This window comes from Helicoverpa armigera, chromosome 16, assembly GCF_030705265.1.
Source record: "Helicoverpa armigera isolate CAAS_96S chromosome 16, ASM3070526v1, whole genome shotgun sequence".
Taxonomy (NCBI): Eukaryota; Metazoa; Arthropoda; class Insecta; order Lepidoptera; family Noctuidae; genus Helicoverpa; species Helicoverpa armigera.
Window position 1 is genome coordinate 10,090,762 of NC_087135.1, and position 22,275 is coordinate 10,113,036.

The window sequence follows — 22,275 nt, forward strand, 5'->3', positions numbered from 1 at the left end:
CCCAAGTATTTCAAATATTCCACGAAACGCAGGCGCACAGGACGCATGCAAGGACGAGTGTAGGTACTTTGTTTAGGCGGTAACTGCATTTTACGAACACGATAATGGAGTGGTCGAATGAGAAAGCTTTAGAGTTTTTAGAATTATTGCAATTAGAGCCGTGTCTATGGAATCCAAAGCTGCAATCATATAAAACATAAAAATCGGTCAGCTCAAAGGCAACGAAAATTGGAAAAATATGGAAATATAAAGCTTCTATCATGTTGCGCAATATATACATAGGAGACGCCATGAAAGGAGGTAAAGTAAAACTTAGTAAAACAATTTTAGAATCAGGCAATGATGCACTAATGGCCTATTAGGCAGAGTTGCTGAAGTATAGAGAGGCAAACAGTTAACCCCTGCTTATAATAAAAAGCAATATGACTGAAGAGACTTACGAAAGTCATGCGGTTTTGAAACAGCACATGAAGTATGGAAAAAACTTCATCGACTGTTCGACGCCGGTGTCCGAAGACAGCGCATAAACACCATGCATGCAATTCTTCAGCTTTAAAAACAGTTCAGAAGTTGTATCACAACTATGGTGACAGCAGCTTGAAAAAACATTTCAATGGTGAAAGGAAAAGGAAAATGAAAAATGCTTTTGAAGACTTACCATGACATGAAGTTGCCAGAAATGTTCTTCATCTGCAAAATTTTAGATTCTCTCAACGAAAAAATCTTCTGTTTCAAATCAAGCTGGATGCTGTTAAGCAAACAAGAGACCTATTGAAACACTGACCTCTCAACTGTGTCGGTATGAGAGGGCACTAGGTGGTCATAATGAGGACACCGAAGAAGTACTTGCCTCTATATCTAAGGTGCACCTTAAACTGAAATGTAGAGACGAGAACTTGAAATGTAGCAGTACCTTGCTCCGAAAAAGGACACTGCACTAAAACCTGCAATAATTGTATCAAGGATGGCAGACCAAGCAAACCTACACAGACTTCGTCCAAGCAGCAAGTACAAATCATAACGCTGATAATTTACTCTTATTCAGCAGAGGAAAAATGTTACTTCTACATTCCAAACAGCCTTGGGAAGAGTAGCTGAAAGCGTCAAATGCTGAAATGACTTCGCTACAGGAAAATAAAGTATGGAGTCTTTACGAACTACCGCCCAATAGAAAGACACTACCCTGCATATGGATATTTAGGTTCAAATAAAATCCGTATGGTTCTAGTGACAAATATAGGGCGAGGTTAGTTGTGAAAGGCTTAAAGCTTAAGAAATGTATGGATTACGACCAGACTTTCAGGCCCGTACCAAAACTTTCTACAATACGTGCACTTTTAAGTGTTAGTGCTCAAGAAAAGCTACATATTGTACAATTTGATGTTGCGGTTGCATTCCTAAATGGGAAGTTAACAGAGGATATCTTCACGAAGCAACCTCATGGTTTTGATGGAGGTTCTAAGAAAGTATGTCGCCTAAATCGTAGTTTGTATGACCTAAAACAAGCACTAAAGTGCTGGAACAGTTGTGTCAAAGGCATACTGCTAGACATGGAATTCAAACAAAGTGAGACCGATTGTTGTCTTTTCACTAAGAACATTGGACAAAAGAAAATACTGATTATCCAGCCTACCTCCCGTAGTGAAAGAAGGTGTTCAGTCAGGTAAAGTGGTCCCAGCAGAGGAACAAAACAAGTTTTCCTATAAAGAAACGCTGCCTAAACAGATACAAGGAAAAAAAGAACTCTCATCCAAATACCCTTTCTCACTCACTATTGGTGCAGAACCATCTCCAGAAGAGAGAGTGACCACGGTCGGTGCAATCCGGCAAAATCGTCGGGAAAATAAAACATCATCAATAAAAAAGTAGCCGGGAAAGTAACGAGTTTAAGTAAAGATTATGTATAAATATAAGTACCAATCCCGAAATTTTAAAATCCTTCATGGCAAAAGACTCAAGAAAGCCGATATCGTTTTACCTGACTAAATAGAATTATTTGAAAAAATCCTTGATTTTCGCGCAGTTGATAATTTTGTTCCTCCGACCTTTTATTTACTTCTTCCTTAAATCTCGCAATTCTCCAACTTTGCCACATCTTTTTTCAGTCCGTCGGGCTTGGTAAGCTATATGCTGTTTGCTGTCATGACAAAAGCTGCCAAGGTTGGCCAACAAACATGACTTTATAAGTTACTTTGAACTTATTTGCAGCTGCATTATTGTTTTCTCATCTGCCACTTCATAACTGTGATCACCAATCAGATGTACTGACACACTCATTTAGCATTCTGCCAAACCTAGCTTGAGCTAGACAGTCTTCTCCATCAATCTTTCCCATAAGATTCCTAGTCTCCATCATTTCTTCTTAATAGTACTCTTACATCGACCACACAAAGTCTGTTCAGTCTTAATCTTCCTAAAATGTAAGTTAAACTCTTGCCGAAATATTTTCCTGTACATAGATTCCTTTACAGGCACTATATTCTCTTTATTACACTCACTAAAATATATATTGTACATGTGTTTGACACTCAAACTGGGATCTAAGTACTGCTTTTTCTTTGAGAACTGTATTACCGGTTTTGATTCAACCGTTGTGTAAGACTGTATGTGCTTTCTTACTCTGTCTTTGGACTCTGAAGGTAGAGAATGAGTGCTGGCTTTAGAATGCCCTCTACCATCAGGCTTAGGCATATTCAAGTCTGTTTTCCCCATATGGACATTATAAACAGGCTTCTGTGATATAGCTAGAGTTCCTAAATAAAAATTCTTGCAAACCGTATGCCTATCAGACTTTACATGGAAGAAATATTTGAAAGTATATTTTCTTTTATGATTGTTGGCCATTTTATTATGTTTAATGTAAGATCTTTCAGTAGTGTTTAGTAGGAAATATTTCTTTTCATGGGCATTGAGGGAATAAAATGCTTTGAAGATGTGTTCTCGGTCATCATCAGACACTTTTTCATTGCATTTGAACTTGCAGTTTTTGACACAGTCTTTAGTGTTACGTATTTGTCTCTCGGGCACAAACTTGCCTCGTCGGCTGATGTAGGCCTCACCACGTTGGTGCTTTAGCTTACGAACATTGCAAGCCCATGTTGTGGGATCTGGAATTTGGCTGCGTGACCTCTTCTTTTGAGGCTCAGGTTCAATTTGAGATGTGTCTGTCTCACACCTGGAAAATTACAATTACAAAATTACAGTTAATCAGGCATTACCTTGCCACAGTTACTTTTATTTTACTCAGTTTTACTCAGTACAAATCATTATAGCAATTTGTTTCTTAATAAAATTATTAATCTTTGCAAATGCTATGGCATTCCTGAGTTGTAAGAATGCTAGGCTCCATTTTAAATTCTTATATTAATAGCAATATACTTACTCATTCTCCTTCTCAGGTATTTGTATCTCAGGTTCCAACTTAGCAAGTACACACTGTTCCTTAGGGTACTCATAATGCCTGTAGTATGACTGCACTCCTGCCAACATGTGCTGCGGCAGAATCATATGCGACGCAATCTGCAGAGACTGGGTCATGTCACTCTGCAGCACGTGAGACTGGACTGGCCCCTGCAGAGTCTGGATACTCTGCAGTCCTTGCTGACATGACATGACAATCTGGTTCTGTGACATTTGTATCTGGCTCTGTATTTCGGTGACATGGTGAGATGTTACAGGTATATGAATTGATTCAGATGTTATTGTTTGTTGGTACGTGACTTTTCCTTGTGACGTTGGTAATGATGGGTGGGAGATGTGGATGATCTGAGGGTTTGATAGCTTTGTGTTTGATACGGAGGGCTGGTAAACTTGCACTAAGTGTGGTATGCCTTGCGGTTGCTGTAGTTGTTCCATTGTTTACCCCTGAAAATATTAAATATTTTTCTTAGCAGATACTTATTGTTCAGTAAATTGTTGAGAAATATTTTAAATGTTTATCACAATTCGTTATTATAGTTTACGATGCAAATCTTTTATTTGTAAAAAAAACGAAAAATCATCGTATAGCAACTATAACAAACATTATAAAGTTCTCAGATATTATTTTTAGTCATCACTGAGTCTACTAAACTGGATATAAATAAAGAAAAATAACAATATTCATATAGGTAGGTATTTGGCCGATAAAGATATTGCACGTATGACTCTTAGCCAGAAATAAAAATAAACACATACTCACACACAAATTCAGATGCTATTTAGCGGCAAAATAAGGCAAAATTTCAGGAGTTTTCCAGTTCCAACAAAGTTTTCATTAAATGTGCCACAGTTCCATCTTATTTCAGGTAAACAAGACAACATGGATGAATTCAATGACCCTGATACAACTTTGGCACATCAAGAATAGCGTCTGGTCGTTTCCTGTCAACAATGGCATTCTTTCTCTTTTCGTTCAACAAAGAGAAATAAAGACAGAACATCGACTATGATAAAGATATAGACTGTTTCAAATAGAACTGGAACGCGCGAAAGTGTCACTAGTGTTGTCTAACCATTGGGAATCTCATAATTTCATTTACGGCTTTTATTTAAATACCCCAAAGCATCTAATTTCCTTGATTAAAATCAATTTGAATAAAAAATCGCTTCACAATATTCGGTTCACGAATTTACTTATAAATTATTCTTATTACTTTTCGCCTTCGCCTTACCTTCTTTACTAAATTGCACCCGCCTACACTGCTGTGCAGCTTGTTACTAAACCGACTCGTTGTGATCCTGTACAGGTTCCTGATCCTGTCCTGTGATCTCCAGTCAGTCCTATCGGATTTCTGTCCCATCGGGCTATAAGAGTAAGGGAACAGAGAATGTACCCGTGTCTGTAAATGCTTGTACATAACTCCTGCGCAACTGGTAGAGATCTTCTTGGAGAGTGCTTTCGACGAGGCTGACGATATTCCAGGATGCGATTACGAAATGATCAATGAGTACTTTCAACGTAAAAGGGGTGACCTGGTGGATTTTTGGCACAAACGTCTTTCACAGAGATGAGATGAGGGCAGTTAGAATGGTAAAGAGAGGTGGAGAAAATAAACCTTGCTGCGCCGACCGCAAATCTAATTAGGATAAGTCAACTGCACAAAACATTTGGTACCTCTATTAACATGGTTATTGAAAATAAAATCATTTTTTATTAAACATAATTTATTCAAGTCGTAACAAAAATAACATTTCAACTTAACTACCTACGTAACAATATTTTGTTAATTTTATAACATCTATCAAAATTATTCGAAAGTACCTAAGTTTAGGTACTGCAACTTGTGACTATTCGATAAATAAATGCTTTTACCCCTATATATAATTTTTATCTTATAACAATGCGTCAATTGTAATAGTATATGCAATAGGTATTATAAAAATATTTATTAATAATATAACTTCTTATGTGTCTGCATTAACATTTGCTTTTGCTTTGAGTAACTATTAAAGGCACCGTTATCACAAACATTTTTTCAACAATAAAAGAATATTAACAATTTGAAAATCAGTTTGCATTATTGTTGCATTAAAATTATACCCAAATTATTGCCCACACCCATGACATATATTTTTTAATCAACTTTATAAATGCGATTGTTTTTCCATAAATTCTATACAAAAGAACTTGCCAAGGGCTTATTATCTATGGTTTAAAATTCTTATTGTGTGGTCCATTTATTAAAATTGAAATAAGCTTACTACGACTAAGTATTATTTATAATTTTTCTTTCACGTTTACAAAAATATTATATGTATAATGTATATTAAAACTATACATATCAAAAAACTGGTTAATGAAAACACCTTAAATAATTTGGAACCTTGTCACAATAAATGCTTTTCAAATCTTATCAGCCATTACTTAAGTTATTTTAAACGAAGATTGTTTGTGCTGTTGAATGAACCTACATTGAACGGTAACTATTTGTGCGTGTATTTACTATTGGATATGCATTATTTACTTAAACTTTTCCTCTAGGAAGTGATATACGTAATCGTAAACAACCAACATGATCGCCCCTCCGGGACCCAGTCGAAGCACTTTGGGTAACAGACCTTTGTACAAAGCCCGGAATCTGAAAAAAAAGCAACATTTTTAATAACAAATCATGTAAAATCAGCTGGTAATAAGACTTTTGCAATTTTATTTGAGAAACTTACTAATTTATTAAAACTAGATTTCCAAATCTATCTTTCCTGAAAATTTAACTAAGTATTTTACGAACTCTCCACCTATCTATCTCTTATCGGGTCAAAGTCTAGTTCAAGTAAATCGTAATTCATACCAACGGCCTTCGTGTACTAACTCAATCATAACTTATTTTAAATTGCTAATCATAAATCTAAAAATAAAACGGGAACTAGGGTGGTGGCACCCTATATCGGCCGTCTCCTAGTATCGGCCTTTTCGAGCAAATAGAATATAACTATAGAAATAGTGTTGAAAGCTATGCTTGTTTTGTGCAAAAATCGACTCTATGTCAATACGCATAACCTCACATATTTTCGTGCGGGTGCCTCAACGATTGAACGTTCAGTTGGCAACAGTGCACACGCAGGTACGGACGTGTTTCGTTTGGTAGCATTGCCGAGTCAAATCCCTGAGTCGACGCATTGCGTTGATAAGTATTTAAATAGAATTAAACACATTTATGGTAGTTTGTTTTATTTGTTCTTGAAGAAAAATAGTCAAAGCGTGTTTAAATAGTATATTTTTAAATATAATTGTTAGTTTTTACTAAATAATCGCGGGGCCGAGATTAGGGATCTCTTTTATTGATAAATCTCAATATCGTCCTAATGGCCGATATTGGGGAAAAGGTTGAAAACGTTAAAATACACTTTAAGCGATTTTATACATTAGCAGTAATATTAATAAGATTAAAACTGAAAGAAAAGCTCAGTTTGACTACTAGATCCTAACTTCGGCCGCCTAAAAACGATTTTTATTAGCTACGGCCGATATAAAGGGAATTGATGCGTAATAACGGCCTCCTTACTTCTTCCTTTCCTACTACCCTCAAACTATACAATAAACAGGGACGTGGTACATAATAAAAACTACTTAGATATATTAATTTTTGCCAACAGGTAGGAATGCCAATATCATGCCAGCCCAATCAAAACTCGCGAAAGATAAAAAAAAAGACAAACGTTTGCAATACGACCGTAGTAAATTTAAAGGAAGAACATTTATGAAATTACAAAGGGCAGTGAAAAGGAAACAATAACTATTTTGCTAGTTATATCAGCGGCAGGAGAATATTTGACCCCCATGGTTGTTTTTCCTTACATCCGTAGGCCACCAAAAGAAATTGTCAATAGCCAGTGGCGGATTAACCCTATAAGCACAACAAGCACGTGCTTGGGGCCCCGGTTCTCCAGGGGCCTCCATCCTCTGCTGGCGTTTCATTTTATACCTACATTTTATCGAGATTCATCCACAATATATCCGAAATCACAAGGCGCGAGCAGTTCGGGAGTGACCCTTCATACACCCCCGCCTCTAAACTTGATTGGTCGCAGTGCTGTTGATTGTTGTACGATCGCAGTGATTTTTTTTTTTCAATTGTGCAGTTGTTATACAATTTTTTTTCGGCTTCTACTCATCGTTGGGCAAAGAATTAATAGGCAACGATAGCGTTCCGAAGTCGCTATCGTACAGTCGTTGGGAAGCTCACGCTGTAACTACGAGTGCAATATAACAAACATATCCGAAAATTTTGGATGCTTTAGATCAGTGGTCCTGGTGGTGGTGGGCTGGTGGTGCCTGGAGGCATTCCAAGTGGTCCGCGGACCACCGGTTAAGTCCGCGGACGTTGTTATCGATCTTACGTTATCCATCTTACTTGTCCAACAGAAAGAAATGAAGGTTTGAAATGTAGCCCTTTTACGAAATTTTAGTTCTGAGTCTTAAAACATAATCAAGATTTCCCGCTCGCTTCGCTCGCGTTTTCAAAATCTATATGTCCTCGTTTTTACATTTGTCAACAAATTAAAAGTTAAGTGCGTTTGGGCTACATTGTACGTAATTTTGGTTCTGAGTCTATAATAAAAATAATTAAAATTTCGCGCTCGCTTCGCTCGCGTATTCAGAAACTATGTGCCTTCGTTTTTACATTTGTCAACAAACAAAAAATTAAGTACGTTTGGGATAAATTTTACCTCCGTACGAGTCCGAAAAAAATTTCGCGCTCGCTTCGCTCGCGCATTTGAAACTACATGTGCATCACGCTCGCTTCGCTCGGTCAATTTCTTCAACCTTCTATTTCCATTTAAGTAATAGGGGGTCTACACTAGCTCTGTGCTTAGGGCCTCGGATACTCTTAATCCGCCACTGTCAATAGCGCTCCATCCTCCTGGTTCATAGGCTTATTGGATAGTGGGTGGATGAGAAGTGGAATATTTTGTTGTTGTTTGTTGTAATAATTTGTTCTTGAAGTTTCTTTATTTGTCTTAAGGTCTCTGCACAAGAAGATTAAGAATTTTGAATCATTGTGATCTTTAGTTTATTATTTATTTTAATTTCTATGACTGAGATGAAAGAAAAGACTAAGTAATTGTGATAAATAATAGTTAAGAAGTGACTAATAGTTAAGAAAAACGTTATCAGTATTTTTTACTTTCGTAGTTTCATTTTATTGACTTAACTTCACTTTATAAAAGGTATGCCGATATAAGGGTCACAGGCGGCGGATGATAGGGTGTTAGATGCCGATATTAAGGTAAATCGGCATGCTCGGAAAAAAACATCTATATTATCAAAAACAACAGAGAATTTGTAATTTTGCGAATGTAATAATAAAGTATCAGTATCCCTCTACCCAAAAAATGCATTGCAAGAAAGCAAAAGCTATTTACATTAAAATTACAAGCAGTCGAAGTTCAAAAAAAGTTGACATGGCCGATAATTGGTGCCACCACCCTATTATGTGAACGTACGCTATTGACATCGATTTACGAATGAAGTAGATACTCGTACAGAACTCCCACTCACATTGTTTAAAAAAAAACTATTATGAAATACACAAAAATATTCCAACAATGTTATAAAAAAAATGCATTGTTGCATATGTAATCGCATCTGAATAATCTTTAGTAGCACATTACTAAACAATTCAGAAACCAGGACTTGGAGTTAAGCCAGCTTGTTACAAATTGAGATTTCGTGATAAACACTCTCAGCTAAAGTTAAATGGGGTTTCATTCAGGGAATTAATAAACAGTTATTGAAGAGCAAAAATCTAATATTAGGAATTAATTTATGAATAACTGGTTGTCTACTCTAGTCTACCCGCGGTTGCACCCGCGTTCCATGGGGTACCTACTACCCGTGTAGTTTAGTTACCCAACAGTGAAAGAATTTTTCTAATCGACTATCTATCGATCTATCGAGTTTCAGAGACTTTAGGTATTTATATTTTTTTCATTTCACGTACCTATCTGATTTTTTTTGCCAGTTTTGAATTCTGATAAGACTACACAGTTGTGCTGCTGACACTGAATGAATCAGTCATTTACCAAGTTGTACTGCAAGTCGTAACGAATGCATGCTTGTAGTTTAAATAGGCCATGTCAACATTATGTTTCGAGTGCAACTTACGACCATTAACTGCTTGTCCTTATAATAGTTTTTGATTTCTAGGTAACTGAAATTCTATAATTGAAACTGCTATAGAAAATAGGTATTATATGCTATGTGCAACACCACATATAGCAAACATCATTGCAGGACAATAGCTTTTATTTATTTAGTGTAACCGGAAAATATTGTTTGGTTTTTCCAATTATTCGATACCGGCGGCCCGAAGTGCGGGAAAAATAACATCTATATTTAAATGGATAAAGGAATGAAAGAATTTTGAACATACTGTCCCAAATATGGGCTGATGATTGTTTTTGTCCAAATATAACTGGGCACGTCGTATTATGAAGGTATCATTAAATCGAGGAAAACATCTCACATAAACACAGTGAGGGTGATTAAACACAGTTTATTTTAAGCAAATGATAGAGCATCGAACTATAGGTAATGACAAATATAATTTTCAAAGAAACCTAATGAGTATGAGGTTTCTTTGTCACAGTTTGTTGAGAAAGTTTCCTTGGCCTTTTGCCCAGTGTGCTCGCATCGAGACAGTATGCAGAAAGTACATGCGGACTCATATTTATAGACTGTGTATTCACGGAATTCGGGGAAAATTACTGAAATTGTAATCATATGTTCAAGTGAACAGACCTACACACAGAGAGTTAAAATAAATGTAGGTACTTGTTCTGCAAAAGGCAAAATAAATATCGAGTTTTCCGTTTTCCTCCACACATACACATTTGTGCACTTCTGAGATAATTTCTGAAGGCTTTTACCTAATTAAAGAATTCAGCTACTCTCTTAACTTAATCTAGTATTAAAAAACAATAGCAAAATTTTTATGTATTTTAGCTTACCCTTCCTCCTTATACACAAGTATAATGGCTCCAGTGGTGGAACTGTACTTGATGACGCCTGGCGTCGGCTGCGGGCCCTGGATGCGACTCTTGGCCACGTCGAACGGTATGTTGATGCAGGACCCAAGAACTCCTGATGTGAAACCAATGGCTAGTTTTCTGATGAATTCTAGAACCGGATCCTGTTATAAATGTTTCATGATTTACCAATGTATATAAGGTTAAGGTTCCCTTTTAACTGAGCAGGTATAGAAGGGTTTTTTACTATTCCTATTTGTAGATAGAAAATATTTGGATTGACTACCGCTAAAATATGATGTGCTTACATTTACCTACTCTTTTAAAGATCTCGTCTATTCTTAAAATTTTCAAAGAAACTTTCTCATTGTTTAAATTATTCAAATAAGAATCAAGGAACATTTTAAGGTAAGTTATAAATAGAAATTACAGTATTTTTTGTTACTAACCTCATATTCTGGCACAACACCTTTAACACTGTGATAGAATCCAAAATACACCATGTTGAAGACACCATTTCTGGCTATCGTCGCTGTAAGTCCTTTATTAAGTCCTCTGGAGCCCAAACCATGTTCCCTAACAATTTGTCTGGTCACCGACCATGTGCTCGGCAATTCTTTCACTTTAGCCTTGTTGGACTGTAAGGTCACTTTAACTACCTCGAAAGGATTTACAAGGATGGCCTCTGTTATACCTGCTCCTAGGCCTGCTAGTGAGAATGTCTGAAAAAAAAAGCATTTATGTTAATTAAAATGTTTAGAACTATTATGTTTATTTATTTTAGCAATTATTATTTAATATTTGTTATAAAAACATAAAATTTTAAAATGAGATGAGTGATTTATATTATGATGATGATTTAAAAGTTTGTTTGATTTCTCTTAATATACCTATATAACTTTAGAATGTTTAAGAAAAAAATTAAAGAGGAAAAAAGAATAGTTATTATACATTTTTTTAATTTATTCATATATTTCTCCTTAAGTTTACCATAAAGTTATGTAACTGTGTCTCCCCTTATCTATTATTTGGTAATGTTTTGGTGTTTACAATAAACTATCTGATAAGAATTCAACTCTAGCTTGTGTTGTATCTCTTATCACTCACTTTATTTATTTTAGGTTCCTGATAAGGAACAAGATCTATTGGTTACTATTTGTATTTAATTCAGATATGTATTCATAAAATGTGAGTAATGTAGGTTTAACTAAAGTTAGGAAGAAATAACAATGTCAAAGGTGTTAAGGAATGAAGATGATAATATTTGTAAGGAATAAATAAAAATAAATAAAACATCCTCACTAAAGGTGTTGGTGTACTGGAACCAAACATAAAAATCTTTTTATACTGTTCAAAGGTAGCAAACTTCACAGCTCGCTTAGGAGTTTCAGCCAATATAGGAGGTAAAATACCCTTCCAGAATGAAGTGATTCCTTCATATTTGTACATTTTCTTCATACAATCCGCTATCCCCGTGTAATAATGAGGATCTGATCTTGATAACGTGGATTTTGTGGCTTGGAGCTGCAGTCTCGTCTTCACTAAGTCAAGCGGCTGCATGATCAGGACTTCTACGAACCCGGCACTGCCTCCAGCACCTATCTGCATCGCAGCCTGCTTAAATATCCTCTCCATGTCACTCATTTTGATAACCACTACATACACCACTCTACGTTAATAAAATAAGACAGTTAAACTGCAAAGTTTAATACAAATAACAACTACATCGACCTTACGCCGAGTTCGTCTCAAAAATAAATAATCAGGTGTCGGATGACAGATGAATTATTTATTGTTATTAGCAATGATACCATTGTTAAAACTCATGACTTTAGACGGTTTTTCAATCGTAATAATTCGCATTATGTATGCGCTGAAATCGCCCATCACTATATTAATGTAAAATGGCAACCCAGCTGTTAGCTGTCAATAAGTCCCGATGGAAAGTGTTGTTTCGCTGATTTCATCCATGTATCTTAGCTCAAATTTATAAATTTGTTTGTCCATATTTTAATTAGGCTAGCCTTAATGTTATTTACAAATGTTTATTAAGTTAAGGACTCGCTGCTAATGTGGAAAGAGGCGTGCAGTTAACAAACAATCGATGTCTTTAGAGTCCATTTTCGCGTGGAATCTATCATTCAAAATGGCAGTGGTATTAACAATTCGCAGATGTGAAAAATGATTTGGTGAATTATAAACAGTGTCGGTGTGGGTGGATGGTGAATTAAACGCGGAAATGTGGACATAAAGTGTAAAATGGGTTCCCAGACACTAGAGATATTGCGCCAAGGTGTTTGGGCATCGTTAACTGGGGGATGGTTTTATGATCCTCATCAGAATTTGTTTTGCAACACTGTGCACCTGTATGTGTGGTTGTTCCTGCTATGTTTGCCGTTTTCTATCTACCTGGTGAGTAGAGTTACGATCGTACATTCATAGTTTGAGTTCAAGTGGCAGTAAGGTGTTTGTTATCAAAAGCAGGTCAGGGCACAGATTGGTTGAAATCATTGTTATTCATCAGTGTGTCTTGAGTCACGCTGGTCAATGCCCTTATGAAGCCTTAGCTATTGTTAAGACTTAATCTGATGAACGATTTGCACCTTCAAGGCGATTTCTTTTCTAGAAATAAGTGGGCCAGTGTGACTTGTGCTAGATCTTATTGTTTACCTAACTGTGATATTGCGACTTAATTAAACGTAATTATTTAACAATGTAATTATTTTTAAGGTTACATTTTGAAATGTAAACAATGATCTTAAGTCACATTTATATTTTGTCATTCAGTATTTTAGTTTATCTTTAAAAGGTTGCTCATTAGTACATACTTACTTACTGCATGTCTGCATTACTAACAAAAAGCTTTTATTTATAACTGAGTTAAAAATATATCTGACCTAGCCTTCAAGGAAATAGTATTTTTAGCCTCTACACACATTTCCTACATTGTTTATGGCAGATTTGGTTTTACTCCAATGTTATTTATTGGTGATTTACTCCAATGATCCTCAAATCCAAAAATAGTAAATGTGCTCCCATAGAATCCATCTCAAATCTAAATAAAAATAAATAAAGGGTAATTCATACATGTATTATTTAGTTTAAGTAAAATTAAATACCATAAGACAACCCACTGTCCTTTTGAAATCAATGGATAAACCTATATTCTGCAGATGAACAGTGGTTGTGATGATCATTATGAGGAAATTAAAAAAGTAGACTTAAACCTCTTTAATTGCACTATATTATGTATTATACTTACTAAACACTGGTATTCTGCTGCATCCAGTTAGACTGGAAGCTGACCCTAACAAAGTTAGGAAAAGGCTAGGCAGATGATGATGTATACTTGCTATAGAAACTTTTTCCTTAAATAAATACTTATAATAATATTACTTAAATTCTCTTTGGTATTCAATTAATTTATGTCTAAATGTGTTGGGATTTCCATAGTGACACACAGTGACCATGTAAAGTAATCTACATACAATTCACAGTTCATAAGTTGAATATGTCTGTTTTGCTTGATTATGATTGGACAAGCTCATTTTAATTCCCATTTTGATTCTGCATCTACTCGAAATATGACAATAACTGTGTTCATAATTATTGAATTTAACACATGTTCAGAAAGTGTCTTGATGAACTCAAAAACTTGCCATTTGTAAGAAGTTTGTTTTGTTGAAAGATCTTTGCACACCCTTTGGAGCCACTTAGACTATGTACATGTACCTTTATTCCTACTAATCCAGTCTAACCAAGGGGTATCGGGCTACCCAGGTAACTGGGTTGAGGAGGTCTGATAGGTAGTCGCATCTTGTAAAGCACTGATACTCAGCTGAATCCGGTTAAACTGGAAGCCAACCCCAACATGGTTGGGCAAAAGGCTTGGAGGATTCCATTATAACTTATTCCTACTGTTACAAGACCATAATTATCCTCTAGCCATAGTTTTGCCAGTTACCAGTACCCTGGAAAGCATCCTTGTCAAATCTGGATAAAAAGTAGCCAATGTCCAAGTAGTTCTTATATTGAGACAAAATTTTCAAAAAAACTGCCATGTTGTTTTGGAATGATTGTTACAAGTTTATTTTGCAGCTTAGCAATCAGTTTCATGGTAACCTTGCACTGATTGAAAAGGTGATATTAATCATGAACTCTTTTGAGTCCAAAAAATATTTGGTATCTTTTCCCCATACTTCATGAAGTGAACATGGGATATTACTAATATAAAATGACTGGAAAACAAACAAAACTTAATTCTTTCTATGCTGTATTAATTGATAAAGTAATTTAACTTCACATGATGTTTGTGCCATTAGAAAAGTAAAGAGTGGCCAAGCCAAGAGTATTTACAAGACCGCCATGCTCTAAGAACAAATAAATGCTCATGTTTTTATTTCACCTTCTCACAAGTGTAGCTACTAAAGCTTGTAGGTGTAATATCTAAAACAGAATAATAATAAATCCTTCTCATACATAATACAGAAACACTTGCACCTTGGACTACAGACACTAAAACTATTTCCATCTCTATAAAGATCAACAAGTAATTCACTATAAATGTTTCACCTTTAGCTTGATGAAAACGCATATTAATTACTTAAACAAATTAAGTAAGCACTATGGTGTTTTCATACAATTGTTCTATAAGAATAAGTAACAAAGAGTAGGGTTGCTATGTAATAATAATGTACCATCTGTCTAGCCTTTTCCTGACAATCTTGGGTTCGGTTTCCAGTCTAGCCGGATGTAGCTGAGTAATGTTTTACATGGATATACTGCCTAACTCTTGAAGTTGGTTACCTGGTCAAACCAAAAAGTTTTTCGCATGACTGGTTGTCAGACTTTTTGTACCATAAATGAGTTAAAATGGTAAAACCATGTTGTCATCTACTGTTACTGCAGTTGCCTTCATGAAATTGATTTGCTTGCTTGTAAATCAATCAAAATACTGTTGCATTGTAGCAGACTAACAGTTGATATGAAGTTGAGTATATTTATTTAACGATTGTATTCATTTTATTTCAATGTCATTAAATAAAATATTGTACTGACTGTGTGTGTTAAATGTGTATGATTAAAGGGGGAATATCAGAATTTAATTCTATATTGATTCACTGTAATTAATGCCTTTAGTTTCAGACATAATCAATTTACAAGTTTAATTATCTTTAATGCAGCATGAGTTTAACTTCAAACTAATTAGGCATATAAGCTAACAAACAAATTAGTTAATTAGAAAACCAATCATTAATTATTATTTCCCTTGAGTATGTTGTGATGGACTGAGAAAGCTACACAATTGTTACCTATGGGACGCGACATGCGTCGACACTCTTGCGCCATCTCACCTTCCCGGAACTGCATGTTGTGCTGGCTCCGCCGCTGCACAAGCAGGGAACCTCAAGCGGCGCAAATATAGTAATCTTATAGGCAATTACATGCTTGAGCCGTTTGGGGTTGAAACTCTAGGGCCGTGGGGTCCGAGCGCGCACCTTCTTGCCAGGGATATTTCCCAGCGCCTGGTTGACACTTCCCGGGACCCAAAGGCTGGCTTTTATTTCGCACAGAGGTTGAGCATTGCCACCCAACGTGGCAATGCTGCCAGTCTTTTGGGTACATTACCCAGTGACAGCGATGAGGAGCAATTTTTTGATGCACTGTATTAGTTTTAAGTTGTATATATGTATATATATAAGTTTATTTTATTTTATTTTCAATTAATGTAAATATTTTGTGAATAAATAGAAGCTGATTGTTACCTGATAATAATTCTGGGTAGTCCCATGTCTATGAGTTTCCCAGCTGAGGTGAATCACGAATGCACGGAAACGGTGCACTAGGTGAGGTGAATCACGAATGGCCAGTTTCTGAGCACCTAGATAGAACCTAACAGATAATGAAAACCACCCTAAATATATTCCCCAAACAAAGATAAATATATTCTCCAAGCAAAGAAAGCTAAACAAGCAAAATAATTTTATTAGATCTTTTACCTATGTTATCACAGCGCTGTTTAAAAAAAATCTGCCTGGATGATATCTTTACTAAAACTTTTTTCTCCAGTACTTCCCGCCCGCGAGCCTCGGTTGGATAATATACTGCGCGCTGGTAGCGCTGCTGTTTGCCGGGCTGAAGCTGCTGAACCACGGGCTCCACCACATGTACGACACCACCGAATGCATCCGAGTGCAGCCCCCCACTGACCCCAACGCCACTGAGAATACTGCGTGAGTTGCTTCTATAAATACATAGCATAATTATGTATCAGCCAAACTATACCAGCCAAATGCTCATACTTGAGCTCTGAATTTAGTTGCAAACAGCCATTGTGTATTTTGCGAGAAGTCTTATTATGCAGCGTGGAAAATTTTGTGTTAGTTTATACTGCGTACATAATGTTAATCATTCGTCGACCAAAGGCATCTAAAATCTTCTGAGACCTTTGAGACAATACAAAATAAAGTAATTAAACAAAATAGACATTAAATATTTCCCACGAAAGTATCAGGTTGACTGGTACAATACAAATTCGCGTCCTAAGTAACCTTTTTAGTGCCAAATATCTATCATATGAAACTGTGAAGTATAATTTTCCACATTATGTATTTACAATCCCTTTGTTATTCCCTGTGCAGTCCTGAGGAAGGCATGGAGATGCAGATGCTGAAGCTGGGTGGCATGGCGGCGGCGGGCAGCGACAACGAGTCCATCACCTCTTTGGAGTACCATAAGCCTAACAACAGTACCATAGGTAAATAGACATGTACATAGATCATGTGACAGTACCATGGAGGTTTAAGTCGGTTCCTCTTCAGTTAACTTAAATATAAATTCAAAAAAAATATTTTGAAGTCAGTATGAAAGTAAAGGAGCTTAATAAAATTCTCACCAACAATCTCTCTTCTGAAGAATGTATACTTACTACATAGATTTGTTCATCTTGTTACAGATTTAAAAGTAGATGTCCACCGCAAAAACAGTTCGGAGTCGAGCATAGAGGACAGCGCAATGTCTGCCAAGCAGACCGAGGTAGTGGCGGCTACCAAGTCAGACCTGTGCGTGGCGCAGGCGGCCGAGGTGGCCGGCCCCTCCAAACCCCGTCCAGCCAGCCGGAGCCGCTCCAAGTCCGGCCACAGGAGGGAACACAGGACCTCCAAGCGAAGGACCCACGGCACCAGAATCGACGAACTCATAGGAGAAGCTTCTAGAAGCGCCAGAGCGGAAAACAACCTACCCGTTCATATGTTAGTCGATGAAGGCCCCTTCGCTAAAGTCAGTAGACGCTACCACGAGTGTCCGCATAGACGAGGCTCCAGCAATAAAGACTTTTTCAAAGAGTGGCTTTATCTCGACGGCAGTGAGGCTGCTGGTGAACCTTACCAGTCTAAATTCGCTCGACAACTCAGTTCTGACTCTAGGGACAACTCCGAACCTAGTGTTGGACCACCTTCTCCGAAGAAACGGATAGCACATCGACGAAGGTACGCCAACTATCCGGACGAAAGTTGTACTAAGTCTGCCATGGCGCTGGCTACACAACAGTCGTCCAATATGCGGAGGAACTCCAACTCGACCATGTCCACCATACAGTTACCACTTCTGAATTCGACTGCGCAACTTGTGTCACACATGAGGAGGCACTCGAACAATGCGGATACTGGGTTCTTCGCCAGCGTAGAGCTTGGTGAGTACATGATGGTGAAAGCCGAACAGCCAGTCGGCGAAACTGAGAAAAGTAAAGGGAAGAGCTCAGGATTCAGAAGAATAAAGAGTGCCGCGTTAGAAATTGGATGTCCACCTCCTAGTGTTTCAAATCTATCCCCCCATCCAAATAGTGCAGAAACTATAGGTGGTCAGATGCTAAAGAACCCCAAAAATGCGGTTATTCCACCTCCTAGCAAAAGTTTAACGCGCGGCCCACATTTAAACTTGTATCCAAAAAACGAGTCAGGGGAGGGATGTAGCTATCCTTACTTAACTTACGGATCAGAAATCGTGTATCCGATAGCTGAAATATCCGATGAGATGCAAACGTCGCAGAAAGAAACGGATCTAGATTCAAGTGGAGAGAGTTATAGTGACTATGATGATGAGAAGCAGTTTCGTGGGTTTGACTGGGATGCGGAGCAGTCGCCAGCCATGCGATCCAGTGACTCCGACTACGAGAACAACGGCTCCCGGTCACCGCTTCTTGATAGACCGTCGGATGTCCGCGTAGTGCGCAGTAAAACTCACGCGGACAGCAAGAAGCACTGTTGTGAACGACATACAAACAAACATAACTTAGACTGCCCCAACGACAAAGGCAAACCTGTAAGACTGAAAAAGCTTCCGAAGCATGAGCCACAGTACGAAGCCAAACGGCCCGACAGACCAACGCCCTGTTGCGAATGTAAAACTGCCATCAACGCTAGCGTTGATTATTTTGAAAAAGCCAGCGCGAGTTCCAAAGATTTGCTAATAGAAAAGTCGAGTTTAGAATCTAATGAAAATCAGGAACAGCCAGAGAAGCAACCTGAAGAGAAGAAGGTCGTCGAGAAAAAACTGTGGGACCATGACATATGTAATTCTAGCAGTAGTAGTGATACTTATATGGACGGACCGCCGAAACATTTTAAAAACGAAAAGCTGTGCGTTGCTCCCGAAACTGAAGAGTCCCAACTGACGTGCGATAGCAAGAGTGCTGATGAGAGAAGCGTGTACAGCTTAGACTGGCTGTTCGAGGAGTCGGAGCAGCCTAAAGCGGGCTGTTGTAAGGAAGCGGGAGCCTGCGCGCTCCCGGAAGAGGTCCTTTGCCAAAAACTAGCCAATGCACTTGGCGAATCGTCTTCCAACGTCCCAAAAAACTTGGGAGCTATACCAAAGCAGATAAAAAACTTAGCGCGTTCGCGAGCTTCCTCGCAGAAGGAGAACAAGAAGAGAGATTCTAAAAAAGAGAAAGATGAAAATCAGAATGAAGAAGTGATAATGTTCGATGCGGTGGAAGCTCAGGCTGCTTTGGTACAAGGGCTGGAATGCTTGTTCGCGGCGACCAACGCCAACACGGTGGTGATGCCGCCGCCCAGTCGCGACGAGCGGCCCCGCGCGCACCGCCAGAGCATCCGCGGCGACAGAGAGAACTCGCACAAAACCAGGAAACGGTCCATTGAAGAAGTAGCACAAACGTCCACCAACACCCTCCTCCCTACTTCCATGCCGCTACTGGCAGCCTTCCTCAACTCCCGGGTAGACTTCGGACCTTGTTGCGTACCTTCCTACGTGGCCAACGCTACTGAGAATGCCGCCCCACAAAACGCGCAAGCGGCTGAAGAGGGGCCCAGACTTAGACCACTGATGGACAGAAATCATAGAAATCGCGTTAGGAAAATAAAGCGTTCAACTCGCCAACGAAATAATCCTTCTCAGCAGAACAATGCAGAAAAGAAGGACAAGCCGCCCGCTCCCGATAACTCAAATAACTCCACTAACGTTCACTTCGCCACGTCGTTCGACGACACGACGGACGGCGCGATACATTGCTTCATAGATGAGTACGGCAACTGGATGTCCTACACCTTTGACAAGAACAGTTCGGGACGTGCTCAGGCGCAGCCGATACCCCTGCCGGAGAAAGAGGACGGCATGAGGATCAACCGGGTCAAACCAATCGACAATCCCGATAACTCACAAGAGACTGCTGGTGAGGGCAGCTGCGGCTCTTTAGAATCAGAAGCTGGCAACAGTGAAAGTATACCCAAAACGAAGCGTGGAGATAGCATCGACCAAAGTTCCTCCAACCAGGGCAGTAACAACCCCCTCCTGTCGAGCAACAACAACGTGTCGGCAGTCGTTCCTATTAACACTAATAACGCCAACAAACGTTTCTACGTGTTCGACGGCGGGACTGGCACCCACGCCGACCAGCCGCGCTCGCCCGTAGCCTACGTCACTGATAGTTTACTAGAACAAATAGAGGCTGAAAGACAGTCCCGCATGGGACTACCCAGTATGCATATAAACTTTTTAATGAACCAGCAAAGGGCGCAGCAATTAGCCCAGCAACAAACTGAAAATACTTACGCTAATATACCAAGTTTAATGCCTTCGATAGGTGAAGAAAGTGAAATCAATCTTAGGAGTAAATTCTCTAAAATTATGGACGAAATGGAGAAGGCGAACCAGCCAAAACCAAAGAGTTACTACAAGTTCAAACTGTCGAAGTGTTTTGAACTAAAGGTGACGATGGACAGACTGCAACTGATGGCGTTATTCGACAGGAACTTGACGTTCAAGGAGACTTTTGTCACGATATTCCTGGCTGTGATGGTGGCCGTGTTGGGCTCCATGGTGTTGAACCTCGGCTTCTACAGGGACATTTACGCGTTTTGGTTCTGCTTCATCATGGCGGGGAGTCAGTACTCCCTGCTCAAAAGTGTTCAGCCGGATTCTGCGTCCCCAGTTCACGGTTTTAACAAGATGGTCGTGTTTTCTCGGCCGGTGTACTTTTGCATATGCACGGCACTATTGTGCGGGGTGCACAGTTACTTAGAACAAACAGCACCCTTAACGGACGAAGTGCATACTAGACGGAAAAGAAGTTTCGATGAAATGAAACCGTTAACTATTTACGGGTTCGAGATGAACGAAAGAGATTTTTTAGAAGTCATTCAGGAAATTCTATCAAAGTTTCTGTTATTCTTTCCTTTAGCGTTCAGCTTGGGGTTATTTCCTCAGGTGAATACGTTTCTTATGTACTTATTGGAGCAGATTGATATGCATGTGTTTGGTGGTAACGCTACCAGCAGCTTAAGCGCTGCCGTATATTGCGTGGTGCGATCTATAGCAGCCATTGGAGTTCTCTACGGGTTCGCTTACAGCGGCCTAGTAGAAGGCAAGAAATCGCAGCATCAGAAACACAACATACTCTTCTCAATATTCTGTGGTCTTCTCGTGCCGATCGCTTATCATTTGAGCCGTAGTGCGAGCGATTACACCCTAATCTGGAACTTGATAAAGAAACATTTGTTACCACCGGAGCTATATGTCATACACAATCCAGAATGTTCTCCGGAACTTGAAAAAGGGGATCCGAATACCCTAAGCGATGATAAGAAGAACAATTCAGAAAGTAATATATCCAAACAAAATTCTATAGGAAGTTCTGCCTCCAAGATCAATTTTAGTTCAGAGACGAATATAGCTAAGCAGAAGCGATCTCAGACATCTAGCGTTAGTTCTTTGAAGATGGATCCTAGAGGGGGGGATACGATGAACTCTACGACTTCGTTGAAGGTGGATCCCCCTACTGAGGAAGATAAAACTCAGGAGACGAACACTTCGAATGCTAAGCAGGATCCTGACAAGCCTGATGAGGACATGGAGGATCCGTTGCCTAAGAAGCTGCAGGCGACCGTGAATGCTCGGCTTAAGAATGACGTGATTGTATGCACTTTCTTAGGACTGTTCGTGTTTGGACTGCACTGTACGACTGTGTTCACTACGCTGAGGCCGCAACTTAATACGGTGAGTTGAACATGAATTAATGTACTAGGTTCTTGTATTATATCATCTTTGTATAAAACATACATATGTTAGTTTTTAAGGTATTTGGGGTTTTGTAAGTTCTAAGGGCCATGGATGCCTGAGAATGAAGTTTTTTTTTTATATTGATTAGTTGCCTGTTTGAGCCTTTCAATTTTATTATAAAACTTGTTTTGCTATGACTGACTAAAAAAATAATAATCGAATAATATCTGTCTTAAACATGGTGGGGTTTCCGTATCTCAGTCGTCCGTCAACCTATTTATCTATGTTATTTAAAATATTTAATATCTTGTTCTG

At 38.5% G+C, this 22,275-nt stretch overlaps 3 protein-coding genes across 7 annotated transcripts in view; 1 reads left to right on the top strand and 2 right to left on the bottom strand.

Annotated features, from left to right (window-relative positions):
* Positions 1-12,246, bottom strand: part of LOC126055419 (mitochondrial 2-oxodicarboxylate carrier) — a 33,061-nt gene extending 20,815 nt beyond the window's left edge. The window contains exons 1-4 of one of the 2 annotated variants that reach the window (XM_064038542.1): positions 11,752-12,246; positions 10,899-11,171; positions 10,432-10,613; positions 5,898-6,059 (exon numbers count right to left, since the gene is read on the bottom strand). In XM_064038542.1, coding sequence (XP_063894612.1) covers positions 5,942-6,059; positions 10,432-10,613; positions 10,899-11,171; positions 11,752-12,093 — 915 coding nt within the window. In that variant the 5' untranslated portion in view covers positions 12,094-12,246 and the 3' untranslated portion in view covers positions 5,898-5,941. Of the gene's footprint in view, positions 1-5,650; positions 6,060-10,431; positions 10,614-10,898; positions 11,172-11,751 lie in introns of those variants that run through there. The other variant, XM_049844497.2, reaches the window with a different exon arrangement.
* Positions 2,250-4,379, bottom strand: LOC126055382 (uncharacterized). Of its 2 annotated transcripts, none has more exons than XM_064038626.1 (3): positions 4,177-4,379; positions 3,383-3,864; positions 2,250-3,175 (listed from the first exon to the last, which is right to left on the bottom strand). In XM_064038626.1, exons 2-3 carry the CDS (start codon positions 3,853-3,855, stop codon positions 2,353-2,355), a joined length of 1,296 nt encoding a protein of 431 aa, XP_063894696.1. In that variant the 5' UTR covers positions 3,856-3,864; positions 4,177-4,379; the 3' UTR covers positions 2,250-2,352. The 2 variants fall into 2 exon arrangements, with proteins under 2 accessions (XP_063894696.1, XP_049700256.2); XM_049844299.2 differs by having other exon boundaries at positions 2,251-3,175; positions 4,181-4,379.
* Positions 12,247-12,335: 89 nt separating the features above from the next.
* Positions 12,336-22,275, top strand: part of LOC110372189 (pecanex-like protein 1) — a 32,940-nt gene continuing 23,000 nt past the window's right edge. For all 3 annotated transcript variants that reach the window (XM_064038538.1, XM_064038539.1, XM_064038540.1), the window contains exons 1-4: positions 12,336-12,861; positions 16,519-16,682; positions 17,091-17,206; positions 17,405-21,957. In XM_064038538.1, coding sequence (XP_063894608.1) covers positions 12,709-12,861; positions 16,519-16,682; positions 17,091-17,206; positions 17,405-21,957 — 4,986 coding nt within the window. In that variant the 5' untranslated portion in view covers positions 12,336-12,708. The remainder of the gene's footprint in view (positions 12,862-16,518; positions 16,683-17,090; positions 17,207-17,404; positions 21,958-22,275) is intronic.